Raw genomic sequence first — 17,648 nt, 5'->3', positions numbered from 1 at the left:
ATATAATTGCTTCTGCAGAAAGCAACTTCTTCTTGTTAAGCAATTTTTCGTGGACCTCCACCATTTTTGATGAGTTGATGCAGCAGCTAGCCCATTTGGCATTTGCCTTCTGCCAACTGTAGCCCACCATCTTCTTCCATGTTGATGTTGGTGACATATAAAATAATAATATATGCATGCATGGTTTGACCCTTTGATTTTGAATAATACCATCGTTAGTGCCATTTCATGATCTATCTCACCCACTATATAATTATACAATTATATATATATATATATATATATATATATCACCTTTGTCTTTGGTCCACCAGAAACCACAATTTTTTTGTGCAGGAACAGTGGTAACGTCAATCGTTAATTTGCACGATGATCTATAATTTGCTATACTCCTTATATTTATCGCTATATATGCATGATTTTCAGAGTATTTGATTGCTGTTTTCAGAGTATTTGATTACTGTACAATTAAAGTTAATATATTCAATGCACCTAACGCGCAAAGAATGCACAACTGTAGAAAACATTTCTCTAACTCTTTTTTTTTTTAAATACTGTTATACATGATTGTAGGTATTACAATTAATATTTACAAACAGATTCTATAATTGGGACCTTCTTCGTGGCATGTACTCTTTTGAAGCACTGTCCAAATTCTTCAAATCCTCTCAAATATTTAAAGATTGTCCACTCCACTCACATTTCGTGAGGGATAGATTGGTTTCACTCAATTATTTAATAATTGAAGGAGGATTGTAAATAACCCTTATAAATACTTTTATAGAAGCTCAAATCCTTACACTTAATATTTTAATTTTTAAATACAAGAACTCTCCTACTGAACCAAAGAGCGAATGATATTTCTCTAACTCTCTTTACTGGTGGACGATTGGTAATATATACAATCACCAGTAAATTCAGAAAATATTGTCGGATTTGATTTATAAATCCATTGAACTGAAAGGTGGATAGCAGGCAGCAGAAAGAAAAGTTGGAACTTGACCAAAGGGACGTCCTTTTGTGCATATTTTTCTTTCTTAATTTAATTATATTTTGTCTTATCTTCCGAGAAGTTTCACGGGCCTTAGTCCCGTGAAGTTAAATCTTGATAGGGTAATATGTCAACCGTGACAAATTCTGCTTTGGAATCCCCGCAAACAATTGTACGCCACAAGATTAGAAAGCAAAACAGAAAACAAAATAAAACTGCCTGCTAGGTCGGCCCCCTGTAACACCAGTTTGATTAATCGCATCAGATAAAGAGACATGCATTGCCTTTGAATAGATAGTTAATTAATTTGACGTGGAAAGTTATAGATGATTAGCTTGGTTCATCTAATTTGGTACCTTCCTTAGTCTGTAGCATGCATCTTATTAGATTATTTAATTTTAATACCGGCCGGGTTAAAGCAGCCGTTTTAGAATGGTAAACGGAACCACTTTCAAAACTCGAGTAAAGAAATTATAAAAACCAAAACAAGTTGGCATTATACAACAATTATTGTGATAATAAAAAGTCCTTTAACTCTGAGCTGAGCTGTTTTGCGGTACAGGATTACAAGCGGAAAAATCCACAGTCGAATCATTTTGTTTGATTTTTTGATATTGAGAGGGAACCCCACGTCCACATTGCCTATTGTAAAGGACTCTCGTCGAAGCTTTCCAGCATTTTCGACCCACCACACCAGTGCAGCCAAAGTGCTTTTGTCTTCTTGTTCTAGAAATTAGATAGTGCCACCGACAACTCAATATTGAACCTGGTGTTGGCAACACATCATGTGTATCAAAAATGCCGTCATCATTTCCGTGATCTTAATTTTCAATTCCTTGTATTTAATTTTAAAGGAGAGTTTTTATTTGTAAATTTTATGAAATCGAAAATCATCTCTGCATGTATAATTATATATAATGGCAATCTTTGTGATAAAAATAAATCAATTTCATAGCTTACGCCTTTTTCAACAAATAAACAGTTTCATATAGATTTATTTATAGAAATGGTAAATTTCCTCTGACTCCCTAGGGTTCAGACATCAATTTCGCATCGGTCTCCATAAATTTTCAAAAAGTAAAATGTTGTACCAAAATCTCCTCTTTAAATTATGTGGCAAATGAGGTTAATTAATTAGTAATTAGACAATAAGATAATGTAATAAATTTTCTTGCAACTTGTAAATCCATTCACCCACGTGATTAGTGACATATTACTTGTTATATTATTTCTGATAAAGACTTTGGGATGTTTAAGGTTATTTGGCTATATTTTATGACATCGGTAGCAAGTTTGAGCAAATTATTGAAATTAGACAATAATGCTTTAGGTTGATGTAGGATATGCATTCATTTTAGGAAAGAAATTAATGAATCCCACAAATGAAGATTCGCTGATTAGTAAAAAATAAGTAGAAAATAAATGCCAAATTCTTGTCCTAAATAAACACACAGCCAATCGAGATTCGAGATAACGAAAATGCAATATCTCGTTTGTTGGGCGCATTTGGTAATTTTTGTGGCTGGCAGTGACTGATTTCAATCAACTGACTCTTCACCAAATTCACGAACAGAAACAATTTCATGTGCGCCCCGCCCCAGTCGCATTTTCCCAAAAAAAAAAAAAATAGTGCTCATTTCAGAACTCAACCGAAATGGTGGTGGTTGGCTGCTGCGGCTGGTGGAAAAAGTGTCTGGCAGCTTACCTAAATCAAATTAAATACACGAAATATATTGGAATTATGGAATTGCTTTGTGCCGGGCCAGCAAAAATTTGGTTTTCCTTCCGCATTTTTCTGAATTGTACGACATTTTTATCGATCCATTGTACGCACGTGTTTCAAAGAATGACGTGCTCAAGGCTATCTCTTAATAATTTCTTATGTTTATGAGATTATGATTCTGTAAATTTTTATTTTTTTTCAACTGCGGTCCCTATGGAGCTTGTGATCATTTTTAAATTGTGAATTATCTGATTTGCAAACTCACACTTGGATGTCAATAATTTCTAGTCTAGAGAAAACGATTCTGTTCACGTGTCCAACTTGTCTCAAGTCATGAGGGCCATAATTGCCATGTAATCGAAAGTCATGCCAAAAATTAGCGTCATTTCATTGTAAATAAATGATATTAATTAATTGGACAAGCATATTCAAGAATCTTGCAATATAATCTGTTATATATTCATTATTTGCACATTTCTCTCTTCACTATCTTCCATAATTACAAGATTAAAACTTGTTAATTAATTCCCCCCTCCCCACCTCTTGTTTGTCTGATGAGAATTAATTCTCCTCCCATTAATTTCTCATTTTCCGACATAAACAGCTGTTCAGATGGTGTAATTCCTTCCCGCCGGGCAGGTATGGTATATATATTAATATGATAATGACAAGCCAGTCCATAATGCATGTGTAATGTTTAATTACTTTATCAAAATAATTATTACATTAATTATAGTTTTATGCATGTTCAATTGAATCTAGAGTGCATGATTATTAACGTGTCCCGTGACATGCAGACCAACAATGTAAAAAGAACTTTTTACAAGACTCCCATTCTCAGACCAACATGAAATGTAACATAGCATTTGCCCCATTCTCACCCAAAGATTTGATTTTTTTTTTTTTCTCGTCGGACAAAATAAATAAATTACATAAAGCCAAGAGTATACTGTATATACAATTATCAAATTCCCCCGGGCCAGAATTTCGAAACATCACACATTGCACAAGAAGGAAGAAGAAAGAATCCATCCAAGATATCCCCAACTCATTGTCAGAAATAAAAATCAGTGTCCTCTTGCCTCTGGTTATCTCACTCCGTGTGAACCCACCAATTCACCAAACCCTCTCTCTCTCTCTCTCTCTCTCTCTCTCTCTCTCTCGCACTATATAAGCAGAGAAAACCAGGCAACTTTAATTCATTCACAGGCTTTATTAGCTGTTTGATTGTGTCTTAACCCCGAATCCAAAATGGGTTTTGGTTCCCACGTTTTGCTCTTTTGGTTATTCCAAGTTGTGCTTTTGTCATCAATGTTGCTAAAAGAAGCAGAAGCTGAGCAGCACTTGTATAATGTGACCAGCTTGAGAGGGAGAAAGCAAGTGAGTGGGTGCAATTTGTTTCAAGGGAGATGGGTGATAGACCCTTCATACCCACTCTACGATTCATCATCTTGCCCTTTCATTGATGCTGAGTTTGATTGCCTCAAATATGGCAGGCCTGATAAGCAGTACCTCAAGTACTCTTGGCAACCTGCCTCTTGTGCCCTACCCAGGTCACTTCTTTTCTTTTTTTACAAAACTCACCCATCAACCAAAAGCAAATACTTTTTTTTTTTTTCATTTCTGTGGTGAAAAAAGTGATTTTTTTTTGTTTAAATATATAGTTTGGTTGTTTATATATGCTGCAGGTTTGATGGTGGGGATTTTCTGAGGAGATATAGAGGGAAAAGGATAATGTTTGTGGGGGACTCACTGAGTTTGAATATGTGGGAATCGTTGTCGTGTATGATTCACGCGTCGGTGCCGAACGCCAAGACATCTTTTGTGAGGAAGGAAACACTGTCGTCTGTTTCTTTTGAGGTCAGTTTATTTTTCCTTATGATGAAATTCAATTATATTCATATTCATATGGCCGAGGCTCTCCTCTGACCTCTGTCCCTGCAAGGACTGAATCTTCCTCCGCTGTCTACTTTATACAAAGGAGTATTCTTTTTTCTTTTTTATTTTAAACAGCGTCTAAAGTGCATGTGAGGCAAACTGTAGACCCATAACTAGGTTACATAGCATCCAATTTATTTATAGTGATAGACATAGACTGCGTGTGGAGAGAAATCAGTAAAAATAAAAATGGCATGAAAATAATAAACGAGCCGCGTCCTTGTCTTCATTCAAAATAGCATCGCCAGATTTAAATTCGCAGCCACACAATTTTCTTTTGGCCAAATGTCTATTTATACATGTCAAATCTCTCATTTTTGTCTCTTGGTTCATTGAAGCTGTTACAAGAAATAATTTTGTTCTTCATTATTATTATTATTAATTAACTGAAAGTTTTCATTTTTCTACCTTCCTTGGAAGAAGCAGGTTTCATATAAAATTCAATTTTATATTATTTAGTTCTAGCCGAACGTAAGATAACGGCTTTTGAGCAAGGAAGAGAAAGGGAAAAGAGAGAGAATAAAAAATGATGTAAGATTGATAAAACAGAAAGATTAGGCCACGGCAGTTTTTTTTATTTATTTACAAAATTTGTTCAAACCCCACTTGTCACCTCTCTTTAAACAAATCTTTGTCTTTATCATTGCTATTTTTTTGACTCAGCACAAAGAAAGCAAAGAAACAATGGGCTTTAGAGGTTGCATGTATGCACAGTATTAGTTGGCGGCTGATATGTGATCTTAAGGCGCCCCATCGATCATAGGACAGCTCATTACCAACCACACTCACATATCACAGCTGTGACCAAGAAATTAGAACACGCCAATCTGTATTTTCTTTTCTTTTTTTCTGGCATACCCATAACAATTATTTGATTCCCAAATGTTTGTAGTTAATTAATTACACTATTCAATAGCGATTACAGTGAACAGATATAGGTTGGCACTTGCGGAATATTTTTCTGTCAATTTTCAAACTAGGACATTTGTAAAATAGGTCTAGATTCCAGCAGTTTAAAGAGTCTACATTTTTCGAACATTCCAAATTACGTAAATTAAAATCAAATGGTGGTTGTTTTTTCCCCATTGTGCAGGAGTATGGAGTAACTTTGCTTTTGTATCGGACGCCATACTTGGTTGATATAGTTAAACAAAAAGTTGGGCGAGTCCTGACGCTGAACTCAATCCAAGCTGGCAAATTTTGGGAAGACATGGACGTTCTGATCTTTAATTCATGGCATTGGTGGACCCACACTGGAAAAGCACAACCGTAAGATCTTTTCACATTTCTCATGCTACCATCATTCATCATCTTATTGTATTGGCTTACTATATTTCGTGTGATGCGAGGAGATGCAGATGGGATTATATTCAAGATGGGCAAACACTGCTTAAAGATATGGACCGTTTAGAGGCATTTTATAAAGGAATGAGTACATGGGCTAGATGGGTTGATCTCAATGTCGATCCTTCCAAAACCAAAGTATTTTTCCAGGGCATTTCTCCCACCCATTACAAGTAAGTGAAGTGCACTAGCTCTTGCAATGTTAGGTCAAAACGTAAAATTCTACTCAAAAAGTTCATTTCTTTAACCGAAACCAGGGGCAAGGAATGGAATTCGCGGAAAAAGAACTGCTTGGGAGAATTGGAACCACTATCAGGATCTACATATCCAGGAGGCGTACCTCCAGCTGCTTCAGTTGTGAACAAAGTGTTGAGTTCTATTAACAAGCCGGTTTATTTGCTGGATATAACGACGCTTTCACAACTGAGAAAAGATGCTCACCCGTCAACATATAGCGGCGAGCATTCCGGCACTGACTGCAGCCATTGGTGTCTTCCAGGTCTGCCTGATACCTGGAACCAGCTCCTGTATGCTGCCCTCACAATGTGAAAAGATGCTCACCCATCAACATATAGCTGCAAGCATTCCGGCACTGACTGCAGCCATTGGTGTCTTCCAGGTCTGCCTGATACCCGGAACCAGCTCCTGTATGCTGCCCTCACAATGTCATGGTTCTATACCACATGACAGTTTCTATTCTTTACCATTGCTTGTATATTTGTCGACAGAATAAGGGGCTTAAAATCAATTGTATAGAGATTGATTTTTCAAACCACAATAATTGCTTTCACATGAGAATGAGACTGACAGTTGCAAGTGTAATTGACATCAGACTGCTATGAAGGGGAAATTGTAACAGAATTGTTGTAAACTTACATTTATTCAATAGAGAAGTACTTCTGCTTGATTTATGTTAGTTTGAGAACATGGGCTAGATGGTTCCGAAACCATTCTGGTCCACCAAGAACTGAGGAGAAACTCAGTGAAATCAGAAATCAGCATCTTCCCAATTATTTTCCTCTTCCAATAAATGATAATTTTCATTTTGAAAGGAGATCCATGTTGTAAACCACAGTAAATTCTCAAGGACAATGTAAAAGAACCAAAAAACTAGTAGCCCACATATACTGCAGCATTTACTATGTAACAGTCATCATTTTTATCTCCCATTTCTTCCACGTGCACACCACTAGAGCATATCAAGCCTCCATCAACAACTTCAACATCCAAAATTTTGCCGCTGCAAGTGTACAGACAAAATTAAAGTTTGCAAACAGTGAAATCACTCGTACATGTAATGCCCATATCTAATCTAAAGAGTTAAAACCACAACATTTGCAAAATTGCACCAAGAAGAAACTCGAAGCTAATTTATCTAGAGTTTAACCTACTATTATTAACCATCCAGAACAGAGGTGAAAGATTTCTACAGCTTGTATGGGCATGGATAACAAATTTGAAAGTTTTACCATGCCAAGGAAACATGATAACTAAATGCTAAAAAATATTGGGTGCCTTTCAAAATCATTACAAATGACCAAAAACATAGCTTGGAAAGGCAGTGGTGTAGCATAAACATAATAAGCAGAAAAGATTCTTGGGGTGCTATTTTGGTTAAATTACTCGAAATGAAAATGGTTCAAAATTTTGAGATCTGCGTCTAATTGATATCCATGAATAGCTTGCATAGCATGTTGTTTCAAGCTTCTACATACAGATTGTAGCTCAATCCACTTCAAACTCAATTAACTTCAGTTTTAGTTAAAAAAATATTGATGTTTAATGTGTTTACCACTAAACCTATAGGACTTCTTTTTAGATTCGACAACAGCTTCATCATATTCTAACTGAGCTAGAACACTGCAAGTCAGGAATTCTTCAGCAAAATTAGGGTCGTGAACTTGCATTCTTGATGGAGGCTGAAAAAATCCTGCTTGTATTCTCAACCAGATATGGCATTTAGAGTTAAGAATCCTCGACCACCGAAAATTTATAGTTGACATCATGAAACAATAAGGACTACTTATGCATTCATCTCTTAGATGTGCAGATACTCACTATGGAAACACTGACTTGACCCGCTCAATGTCCAACAGCTGCTGAAGAGAGTGAGGGACCCCCAGCTTGATCAGTAGTTTCATTTGCTCAAAAGAGACACCAGGTATTGACCCTGCAACCTCATCAGCTAATTATTGCTAATGAAACAATAATCACAATTAAGGCACTAAATGCATACTATAAACACCACTAAATACAAAACTTTAAGAAAGACCGACATAAGTAGAAATCTTCCAAAAGTTTGGAGAGTATGAAGAATCATAAAATTTAGATGTTCAACATCATGATAGCTAATGAAAAAAGGTTCACAATGAAATAGTCTCAGGTAATAAGAGAATATATGAGGTTTGGTTTGTTATCCAGTCTCATTTAACTGTTTTACTGGGGATTGAGGATGGATATTGTTTAGGCTTTTAAATTCAAAGAAACAACAGCCTGAGACCTTCAGAATGCAGTTGTACCAAAATCCAAAGAATACCTGCACTCACAAAATTAAGAAGCCTCTTCTCTGGAAATATACAGCTAATAAGAAGTCCAGAAATTTCTATGCAAGAGATCAATATTGTTGCTCTTGCAGAAGAACCATTCCTAGGGAAACAACTAAGGACTAGACGTGAAATTCTACAAACTAAAGAAAGCAAAAGTAATCAAACAAAGTGAGAACAGCTGCAGATCCCTTGTCTCAACTACTTGTGTCAAAATTCTTTCTTTCCAGCAAAGCACAAAAATACCACATTCTTCCATTATCATATTAGATATCTAATGAAACTCAAAGCATGCGTTTATTTGTACACATTATTGAAAAAAAAAATAAATAGAAATCTCAACAAAGATGCACCTCTCCTAAATGCTGGAATGGAATTGGAAGATATGGCATCCCTGCAAGCCCTCATAGCTGCAGCTGTAACATCTTGCCTGTTGCATGCAATTCCAACTTATCAAATTCTCGTCTATTTACAATTAAACAACTGAATAAATCACAATTGAACAACTGTCAGCATATCTATGTTTAAACCCCAAAAAAGTCACAAGGTAGCGATCAAATATGGGGAAAGGGAAAAATTGGTATGGGATATACAGACCCATGTTGATCGTAGCCAACACCCATTTCAACAAACAAGAGTTTCATAGGTGGGTTTGAGATGCTATTGGTGGCTGTGCCTCCACTTGGCTCAGCCTCCATGGCTGCTGCTGTTGCCGGCGCTTTGATTTGGCCACAAAACCTAGGAGAAGGTCGAAGATATGATCCAGAAACAAGTCGGTCTGGTGAATATAACGTATTGCTCTTAAGAATATTAACACTTGGATGATTGGATTTAAGAGCAGTCGATGGCAAATTTAGTAACCAGCTCCCACACCCAGTCCGACTCATTTCCTTGCACCGATTTCCGAAGACAGTAGTAGAAAGTCCAGCTGTATCATCTTTCACATCGAAAATTGATACATACTGACCAAAATGCCCTTCTATATCAAACAATTCCCCCATACCACATTGACTTTGTGCTGACTTGGGAACTTCGTTTATTATTTTGTTTTCACTTTGTTTCTGCTGTAAAATTTCTTGTGTGGGACTGGAGGAACGCGCAGAGTTTCGCCTTGATTCATATTTTGCGGGTGGAGAAGACCTCTAGCTAAAATGCTCGGTGCATCCAATCTCATTTTAAGTCCCAATAGGAAATTTTCTGCCTCTGATTTGAAAGCAAGCTGGACGTTGTTTGAATTTCCAGTTTTTTATTTCTTTTTTATAGCACAATATCACCGATTTGAGAGACCAGCAGCATCTTAGAAAATAACAGTTGGATTCAGTTATAAGCTTTAATGCTCGGTTCCATATTGAGAGACCACCCAGTAGAACTAAGTTATGGATGGATGAATGTACCGTCTACTGATATATATGGTCACTTCAATAATACTTAACTAATAAATAAATCTGAGTGCGAGGGGGCTACTCGCACTGTATTCACAAACACGGTGCTCTATCTTTACATAAAAAACTGGGGTACGAGCCAATACTGAAGCTGAGTTTGCTGCAGATTTAGCAGGCTGTAGACCTGCAAACAAGTTTCTGCTGGTGCTGGTTTTGGCATTGTATGTGACATGATCTGGCTTTATCTCTCAGCTCTTGAAATGCCCTCATGGTTTCAACATCAAATCCTCCAGCAAACTGGCAACAATTAAAAGTGTGACCATGTCATCAGTAAATGTGGGAAACCACTAACTGTTGGAATTGATTTTATACGAGTCTTTAAGACTTTACCTGATGTACACGGAATGCAAATCTAACACCTTGGACTATCAACTCCTCTTCTTCAGGGCTACCCCCAACTGTTTCAAGCTCTGCAGATACCCTCTTCATATACTTCATGGCTAATTTAACTGATGCTAGCTTGATCTGCAATTATGAAACTCATTATTATTTGAACAAAAACAAAGTTAAATTAACAAAAATGATTGAATAAATGGGAGTCATCATGCAGCTCCAAAGAGTTAAGTGACTAGCAAAAGCTTGTAACGGAGAATCTCTAATTAATACCACATAAAGTCATAAAATCAGATCCACTCTTCAAGTAACATTAACCTAGTCATCAAGTCACACAGAAACACATCACTCTTCATATTTTAAGTCCACATGGGTCTGGTTAAACGATGAAGACTAGAACAAATCTCTGGGTTTTTGATGATCGGAGTATTAATATATTAGATATGCACTGATAGACTCATTTCACTCATTAAAAAATTTCTTTAACAATCAGCAAGGTCTTATAATCTTCTCAAGTAATTAAAGATTGTAATAGCATCCCAGTTGACATAAAAATAATATGTACAAGGATTTTTAACCGTCAACTATGAAAATCTAATACACTCCTGGTATATTAATAATCCTGCATTAAAATAAGAAGCAGACAAGCAGATACCTATAAAATCTCGGAGTTCACATGTGCGAATGCAGGAAAAAGTGGCACAATGTTTAACCTTCCTTTTGTCATTTTGCATACAACTACTCAATAGTATAATAATAATAATAATAATAATAATACACGGAATAGAAGACAATGTCAAAACAAATTATCTCTTGCTCTTCCAAAGATTTGCAAACGGTGACTCCTAAAGGGGACCACCTAAAAGGTGTTGCAGCACCATTAGTTTTCTTCGCCAGAATTTCCATGTGGATGGAAAGTTTTGCAATACAGCTAGTGGTAGAAATGAGTGAACAAATATTATAAGTTTCATTGCAATCAAATTGATGGAGTTTACTATGTTAGCAGGATATTTTGCAACTAAAGAAAGTAAAACTAATAACCTAAATCGAAAAACATAATTGTAATCTATCTTGGTATGTGTTTTACACGCACATTAAAAGTTTCAAGCTATACATTTCATGGGGTAAAAATTTCTTTACTATTTTCTTGTATTAACCAAACTCCAATTGAATTAGTATAACAAAGTAAATTACTACCTGGCTTACAATTCCAGTTTCAAGCATCCAATCCATGGGAATTTGAAAACCCCTATATCTCTTCGTGGCAGATTCTCTCATCCGTGAGAGATTGTAAACACCATGCTCCAACCTGTTGCATCCATTAACATAAGGAAAGAAATCATAAACTGAAATGTATTCTTTTAACAAATTCACATACAATTACAGGTTTCCACAAACAGGATTAATGCAATGAATTACTTTTCTAGCAGGGCCAGCATTTTCTTGAAAGCCAGACCGCATGGCTGGCGAGCATCATCATGAAATGAAGAAGCCTCAGTTTCCAATTTCTTGAGATCAAAATATCCAAATGCTGCCTCTCGCAGAGCATCTGCCTTCTGCTCTGGCCAATCAAAGTGCTTCAGCACTGCTCTTTCATCCACCTAAAAAGAACACATGTGAAACTCAAGATTCAATGTAAGAATTTATGAAACAGCAAGTTTAACAACTTTGTAATACCTAATAAAATTTAGTGGGGAAATCGAAATGTACCAAGTAAGAGAGCTCGTCATCCAACCATTTCACAAATGGCACAACATCCTCAATATCAGTAAATGCAGCACTTTCAACTTCTTTGATCAAATACCTTATGAAATCTCCCTGTGTTTCTACATCTGTTTTTATCTGTAAAAGTTTTTGGGGGAAAAAAATCATCACAAATAATTACATGGTCGGAATTGCCATTAAATAACATAAGATTTACTACTTTCTGACGCATTTAATATTATGCCAACGTCGAATCTAGACCGTCTCATCTTAGCTAAAAACAATAAAATTCAAAAAATAATTATGAAATCTCCCCGTGTTTCCACATCTGTTTTTCTATGTAAAATTTTTTTGGGAAAAAAATATATATATCACAAATAAATACATGGTCGAAATTGCCATTAAATTCCATAAAATTTACGGCTTTCAAAATCATTTAATTTTATGCCAACTTCGAATCTAGACTGTGTCTCATCTTTAGCTAAAGACAATAAAATTCAAAAATAATTAGTAGGGGACCAAAAAAGGCCTTCAAGACTGGTCACTTGTCACGGTGGCAAAACCGTAAAAACACACAACAAACCGGGAGCCGAACACTTACAGCGAGTAAATGTGCCGACCGGTTCTCAATCTCGCCTATCATGTCACGGGCATTAGACGTCGCCGGCGAAACTTCCGACTGACCGGCACCGGAATCACGGCGCGAATCTCTGCGCATTAAAGAATGGTAGAACTCCACTACCTCCGGAATTCTCCTGACCTTCGCTGGCCCCGCTCTCAGTCCCTTCGGAGGCGGGGGAGGCGGTGGAGGCGCTGACATTGCCGGAGCAGGCAACGGCTTTGGCGCTGGAGGCGGAGGCGGAGGCGGTGGAGGAAACTGTTTACCCGCTGAAAGTTTGTTATCTGCTGGAAGTGAAGAGGATGATGATGGTTTTGGCGGTGGATTCGGCACGCGAGGAACACGTGATCTGAGACTAGACTGAGTTGAGTCGAAGGCGAAGGAGAAGGTGAGTTCTTCTGAGTTACACCGCGAGTGCCTTGGTCTCTCACCCTCTGGTTCTTCTCTCTTAGAATCTTGTCGCTCAAGCTTGTGATTATGATTAGAAGTATCAGAACTTAATGAAGAAATGACCCCGTCTGAACTCTTTGCTCTTTTTAAATTCTTGATCAGATTCGACTTCACTGACACTTCCACTAGTCCTTGAAACCTCTGAGAAGAAGAAAGCTCGTCACTTTCGATCGATAACTCCGCTACTTTGCTACGTTCAGACGCCGCTTTCTTCAACTCCTCAATCTCTTGCTCCATTTCTTTCATTTTCTTTTCACTCTCTCTCTTATTTTGTTCGAGCATTTCCTTCAATCTCTCGTTTTCGCATTGCAAAGATTCAATCTTTTTGAAGGATAATTCCAGCTCAGTGTTTTTGGCAGCGATCTCGCTTTCAAGAACTGGAACAATCGCAGCTGACGCTTTAACCAGCTTGTGCTCAACGAGTTCGGTCTTTAACAGGGACTCTCTTTCACGAAGCTCTTCCACTAAGCGGAGGAGATCGGCAACATCGGGTACCGGACGAGGCTGGACTTGGGCGGAGGAGCGTGGGAAGTAGACGCCGAAGGAGCGTGAGAAGGCTGTCTTTTGAGAAGAAGCCTTGGCCGAGCTCGGTGAAGGTGAGGGTGGCTTTGCTGGCGGTGGGGTTTCGTGCTTTGGGTTTGCAGGTGATTTTTGCAAACCCATTGCCATTCTCACCTTACCAGCCACCATTGATAGGGTTAGTTTTTCTTCAGTTCGGTTTTAGAATATCTACGTTACCGTCCTCTTGCTTCTGCTCTCAAAACTGAAGATTTAGTTATCGTCGTTTCAGTCTTCGTTTCTTTTCCTCTTTTTTTTTTTTTTTTTTTTTGCCTTTTTTGTTTCAGAGGCGGAGACTTTGGTCTGAAACTTTGAGTTTGTAAGATTGAAGTTTTCAGAATCTAAAGGGGGAGAGAGCAAGAACGTTAACGAGGGAACTGACCATAAAACTAAAAGAGAGTACACACACTTTACGAGAAACGGTCTTCTTTTCTCGGATCCAGTTTGAAAAAATTTTGAAATTATAATAAAAATAATATATTTTTGTTGCATTTTGTTGTACAATCCTGTCGGGTAGGAAGAGTCTTGCACTCGCTTTCCTTCGGAGTTCGGACCTTCGGCCTGGCGGATCCGGATTCACATTGATGTCTGGGTATTTAGATCCGCATGGTTTATTGTGAATCGAAATGAGGATAATATTTTTTGGCCGAGTTGTTAGGATTTGGAGGGCAGCAGTTCAAACCCCCACAAACTTAATGTGTGGGTAATTTTTTTCGTTAATTATAATGTATAATTAAGTGAATATAGTTTTTTCTCTTAATCAAATGTGAATGAAGTATCCATCCCTCAAATATTAATGAAGGTTAAAAATCTAGGCAGAGTTTCATAAGAATTTATATAAATTGATCTTAATAATAATTTGATTTGTAAATATCAATTATAGTATCATGTAATATGAGTTGTAGTTTGAACAATAGTCCCATGTAATAAAAAAAATGAGGATAATATTCATACAAATTTCGAATGGATATTCCAAGTATTCAGATCCACACATTTAAAATATTTATTTGTAAATTTACAATATTTTAACTATTTAAAAATAAAAAATAATCATCCAACACTAAACAAATCTTAAATAATCTAAAATAATATTTATGAATATTTGGTTGTCTTATAATATTTATGTGTAATGCTTTTTTAATTTAGAATTTGTATATTCTTATATAAGTTCTATATTTTATTTTATTTATTTAAAAAAATACATATTCATATATCTAATTTTTTGAATATAAGTGCATTCAAATCTGCGTAGATTCTCAATTTATACATTCGAATATGCATTTTTTTACAATATGAATTGAATTTTTCTAGATATGGATCTTTTAAATATCTACGATTATTGGTCAAATTCGCATTTATTTATCATCTATTCGGCCAACATTTTTCAGTTTTTACCAATTCGCACCATAGAGATTTTATTTAGATTTGAGTTACAGAATATATTTCAAAATGAGGTGCTATAATTTTATTCCCGCTAAAATCATTAGCAATCAAATACTAATAGCTAGAAATAAATGGCTAATTATCAAGTGCATAATTGTTTGAAACTATTAGTTATTAAATAAAATAATTATTTATTGAACTTTTTAACTATTGTATTTTTTAAAAAAGCAAACTGTTGTGCATTTGAAATAAAATAAAATTAGAGAAATTACATACGTCAATACATCTTATGTGCTATTTAAATTATAATTTTAAAAAATGTACAAATGTCTCATGAAATAAATAAGTTGGACTAAATTAAAAGATGTACATATTTTTAGTCGTTATGGTAAGATAAGTTTATTAAATGTAATTTGTAAGATAACTGTCAAGTAAAAATTTATACTTGAACATTTGTTCAAGAATTAAAAGATATCATAACAAATTAACAATCTTATCATGGCCTTTGCAGGTAATTAAACATTTTCTATTTCCGGTTCAAATAATTCGATCCGACCCATATCTTTCCTAAGAAAAATATCAAATAAGCTGATGAATGGGCCCCGCATGACAAATACGAGAATTCGTGACAGGAGCGTGCGTTTGTAGGCGCGTGGAGTTAAAATGATTTGATTTTCTTGGAGGCACTGTTTAAGTTGGTGATAGCAACGTAATGGAACTGATGACAAACAGTGAAAACATTAGAAGCTAGAAACGGTCCCTCCAACGGTCGGTTTTAGTTAAATCTGCGAATCGATATATATATATATATATATATATATATATAATGAGAAATATTCCAGTTAGAAATTTTAAAATGCGGAAAAGTATGAAAAAAATTTTAAATCGCATGATTTTAAAGGTTTAAAATTGTAAGCCTTCAAAGTCGTATGGTTTTAAAGCTTTCCCGGACTTTCTCGCACTTTAAAATCCCTTATCAGAAAACTACTATATATATATATATATATAATGTTTCAATTGAATTTTTAGAGTATGGGAATATTTAAAAAATATCGATTTAAATGCTTTAAGTTTTGATATCTGACTTTATTAAAATCAAATATTAATTAAAAGATAAAAATTTTAATTTTAATACACTATAAAATAAAATACAGTGTAATAAGTTTGTGTTTATTTTATTTTATTTTTTAACTTATTCATAATTCTATTAAAATCAAAGATTTCGTATTAGAAAACTACTCATATATATATATAATATCACGAGTTTTTCGTGAGTTTTTCGTGACTCTTTGTTTTACATCTTGGTTAAGTACATGCATTCATCCATACATACATATAAAAAATAAAACAAAATAAAAACAACTTAGTTACATACTTTGGTTTCACGAGGAGACTACAAAATTGAGTTAGCAAGCCAAAAACAGTAGGTAATATTATTGAAATCGAAAGTGCTTTTAATTTTAAACTATTATGTAGACTGATTTAATCATGCCACATTAATTCGTATAAAATAAATTTATAATTTATCATTGCTCTAATTTTTAGTAGTTAATTTCAACTACCAAGTTAGTTGAGCTTCGCAAATCATGTAAGATGAACCGGTAAAATTAGGAAATTCAGTCAAAATCCGTACTTAAATAATTAAATCTTATTTAGCGTAATTTTAAATCTTATTGAGATTGAAGAGAATAAAATACGAGGGGATCTAGCTGTAGGCTTGTAGCCTTGTAAAAAGAGGTTAAAAATGCAGAGCTGAAAGCATATATTTTTAGCTGATTTCAACTACTTCTTTTAGGATGGGTGGGTTAGCTGTTGCATAAATATGTCCCCCTCCTGCACAAAATCGAGAGAGGTGATTCATGATAGCATCTTCATTGGAATTACATGGCTGACACGTCACTTTCACAGTGAAACGCTGAAGATAGCTTTATGGTGGGCTATTAACAGGACTCTAAACCATCCGAAAATTTTGAAAATATATAAGAAGTACTATATTAATCATTTAATAAGTAAATAATGTTGTTATATATATTAATTTATTTTAAAAAATTATTATTCAAGCGATTAATATATTAAATTAAACCACATACATAGACATACATTATATGCACTAATTAATTGTATTATATTAAAAGTATTCTAAAATTTCTCCGGAGAAATCCTTTTGCAGTTTGTTCGTGGTTTCATTGCCAAGGAGTGTGCGACTGCTGTCATAGATTTTTCCCTGACGTTGACAGGAAAAGTGGTTCTCTCTGAACTCGCTCCTTGCTTTTGGCTTGTCTCATTTAATTTGTCAAGGCTACATGACCTGCTCCTCTGTGAATGTCATCTAGTCGAGAAGAACCAACCCCACTAATTGCCTCTCTCTGTGCCCCTTAACATTACACAACATCACACACACTTCACCTTCTCTTCGCATGTGACATTTTATTAATTGTTCATCTCCAGCACCGGCAAGGCAGCTACAGCTATGTAATATCATCACTACAAAAGAATTCCTTCAGAATGACACAGGATTCTTGTTAGGATTAATTCCTACGTAATTCATCTTAGACGACGCAAGCCTGGCCGGCATGTGCAAGCATACATATATATAATCGTAAACCTTTATATATTATTA

At 35.5% G+C, this 17,648-nt stretch overlaps 3 protein-coding genes across 4 annotated transcripts; 1 reads left to right on the top strand and 2 right to left on the bottom strand.

Annotated features, from left to right (window-relative positions):
* The first annotated feature begins 3,660 nt into the window (after positions 1-3,660).
* On the top strand, positions 3,661-6,903 carry LOC18052805 (protein trichome birefringence-like 38). Its single transcript, XM_006449416.2, has 5 exons — positions 3,661-4,267; positions 4,403-4,574; positions 5,746-5,921; positions 6,011-6,169; positions 6,254-6,903. The coding sequence occupies exons 1-5, from the start codon at positions 3,966-3,968 to the stop codon at positions 6,543-6,545; spliced, it is 1,101 nt and encodes a 366-aa protein (XP_006449479.1). The 5' UTR covers positions 3,661-3,965; the 3' UTR covers positions 6,546-6,903.
* LOC18052803 lies at positions 6,807-9,868 on the bottom strand. 2 transcript variants are annotated; one of them, XM_006449417.2, is made up of 4 exons: positions 9,137-9,868; positions 8,893-8,969; positions 8,055-8,166; positions 6,807-7,236 (listed from the first exon to the last, which is right to left on the bottom strand). In XM_006449417.2, exons 1-4 carry the CDS (start codon positions 9,538-9,540, stop codon positions 7,107-7,109), a joined length of 723 nt encoding a protein of 240 aa, XP_006449480.1. In that variant the 5' UTR covers positions 9,541-9,868; the 3' UTR covers positions 6,807-7,106. The 2 variants fall into 2 exon arrangements, with proteins under 2 accessions (XP_006449480.1, XP_024047821.1); XM_024192053.1 differs by lacking the exon at positions 6,807-7,236 and adding an exon at positions 7,777-7,926.
* A 43-nt stretch (positions 9,869-9,911) lies between these two features.
* Positions 9,912-14,093, bottom strand: LOC18052802 (protein CHUP1, chloroplastic). The gene is made up of 6 exons (XM_006449415.2): positions 12,620-14,093; positions 12,025-12,156; positions 11,734-11,915; positions 11,512-11,623; positions 10,312-10,446; positions 9,912-10,218 (listed from the first exon to the last, which is right to left on the bottom strand). The coding sequence occupies exons 1-6, from the start codon at positions 13,775-13,777 to the stop codon at positions 10,090-10,092; spliced, it is 1,848 nt and encodes a 615-aa protein (XP_006449478.1). The 5' UTR covers positions 13,778-14,093; the 3' UTR covers positions 9,912-10,089.
* Positions 14,094-17,648: the final 3,555 nt, after the last annotated feature.

Source organism: Citrus clementina, unplaced genomic scaffold (genome assembly GCF_000493195.1).
Source record: "Citrus clementina cultivar Clemenules unplaced genomic scaffold, Citrus_clementina_v1.0 scaffold_2, whole genome shotgun sequence".
Lineage (NCBI taxonomy): Eukaryota > Viridiplantae > Streptophyta > Magnoliopsida > Sapindales > Rutaceae > Citrus > Citrus x clementina.
This window is presented reverse-complemented; position numbering and strand designations above follow the sequence as displayed.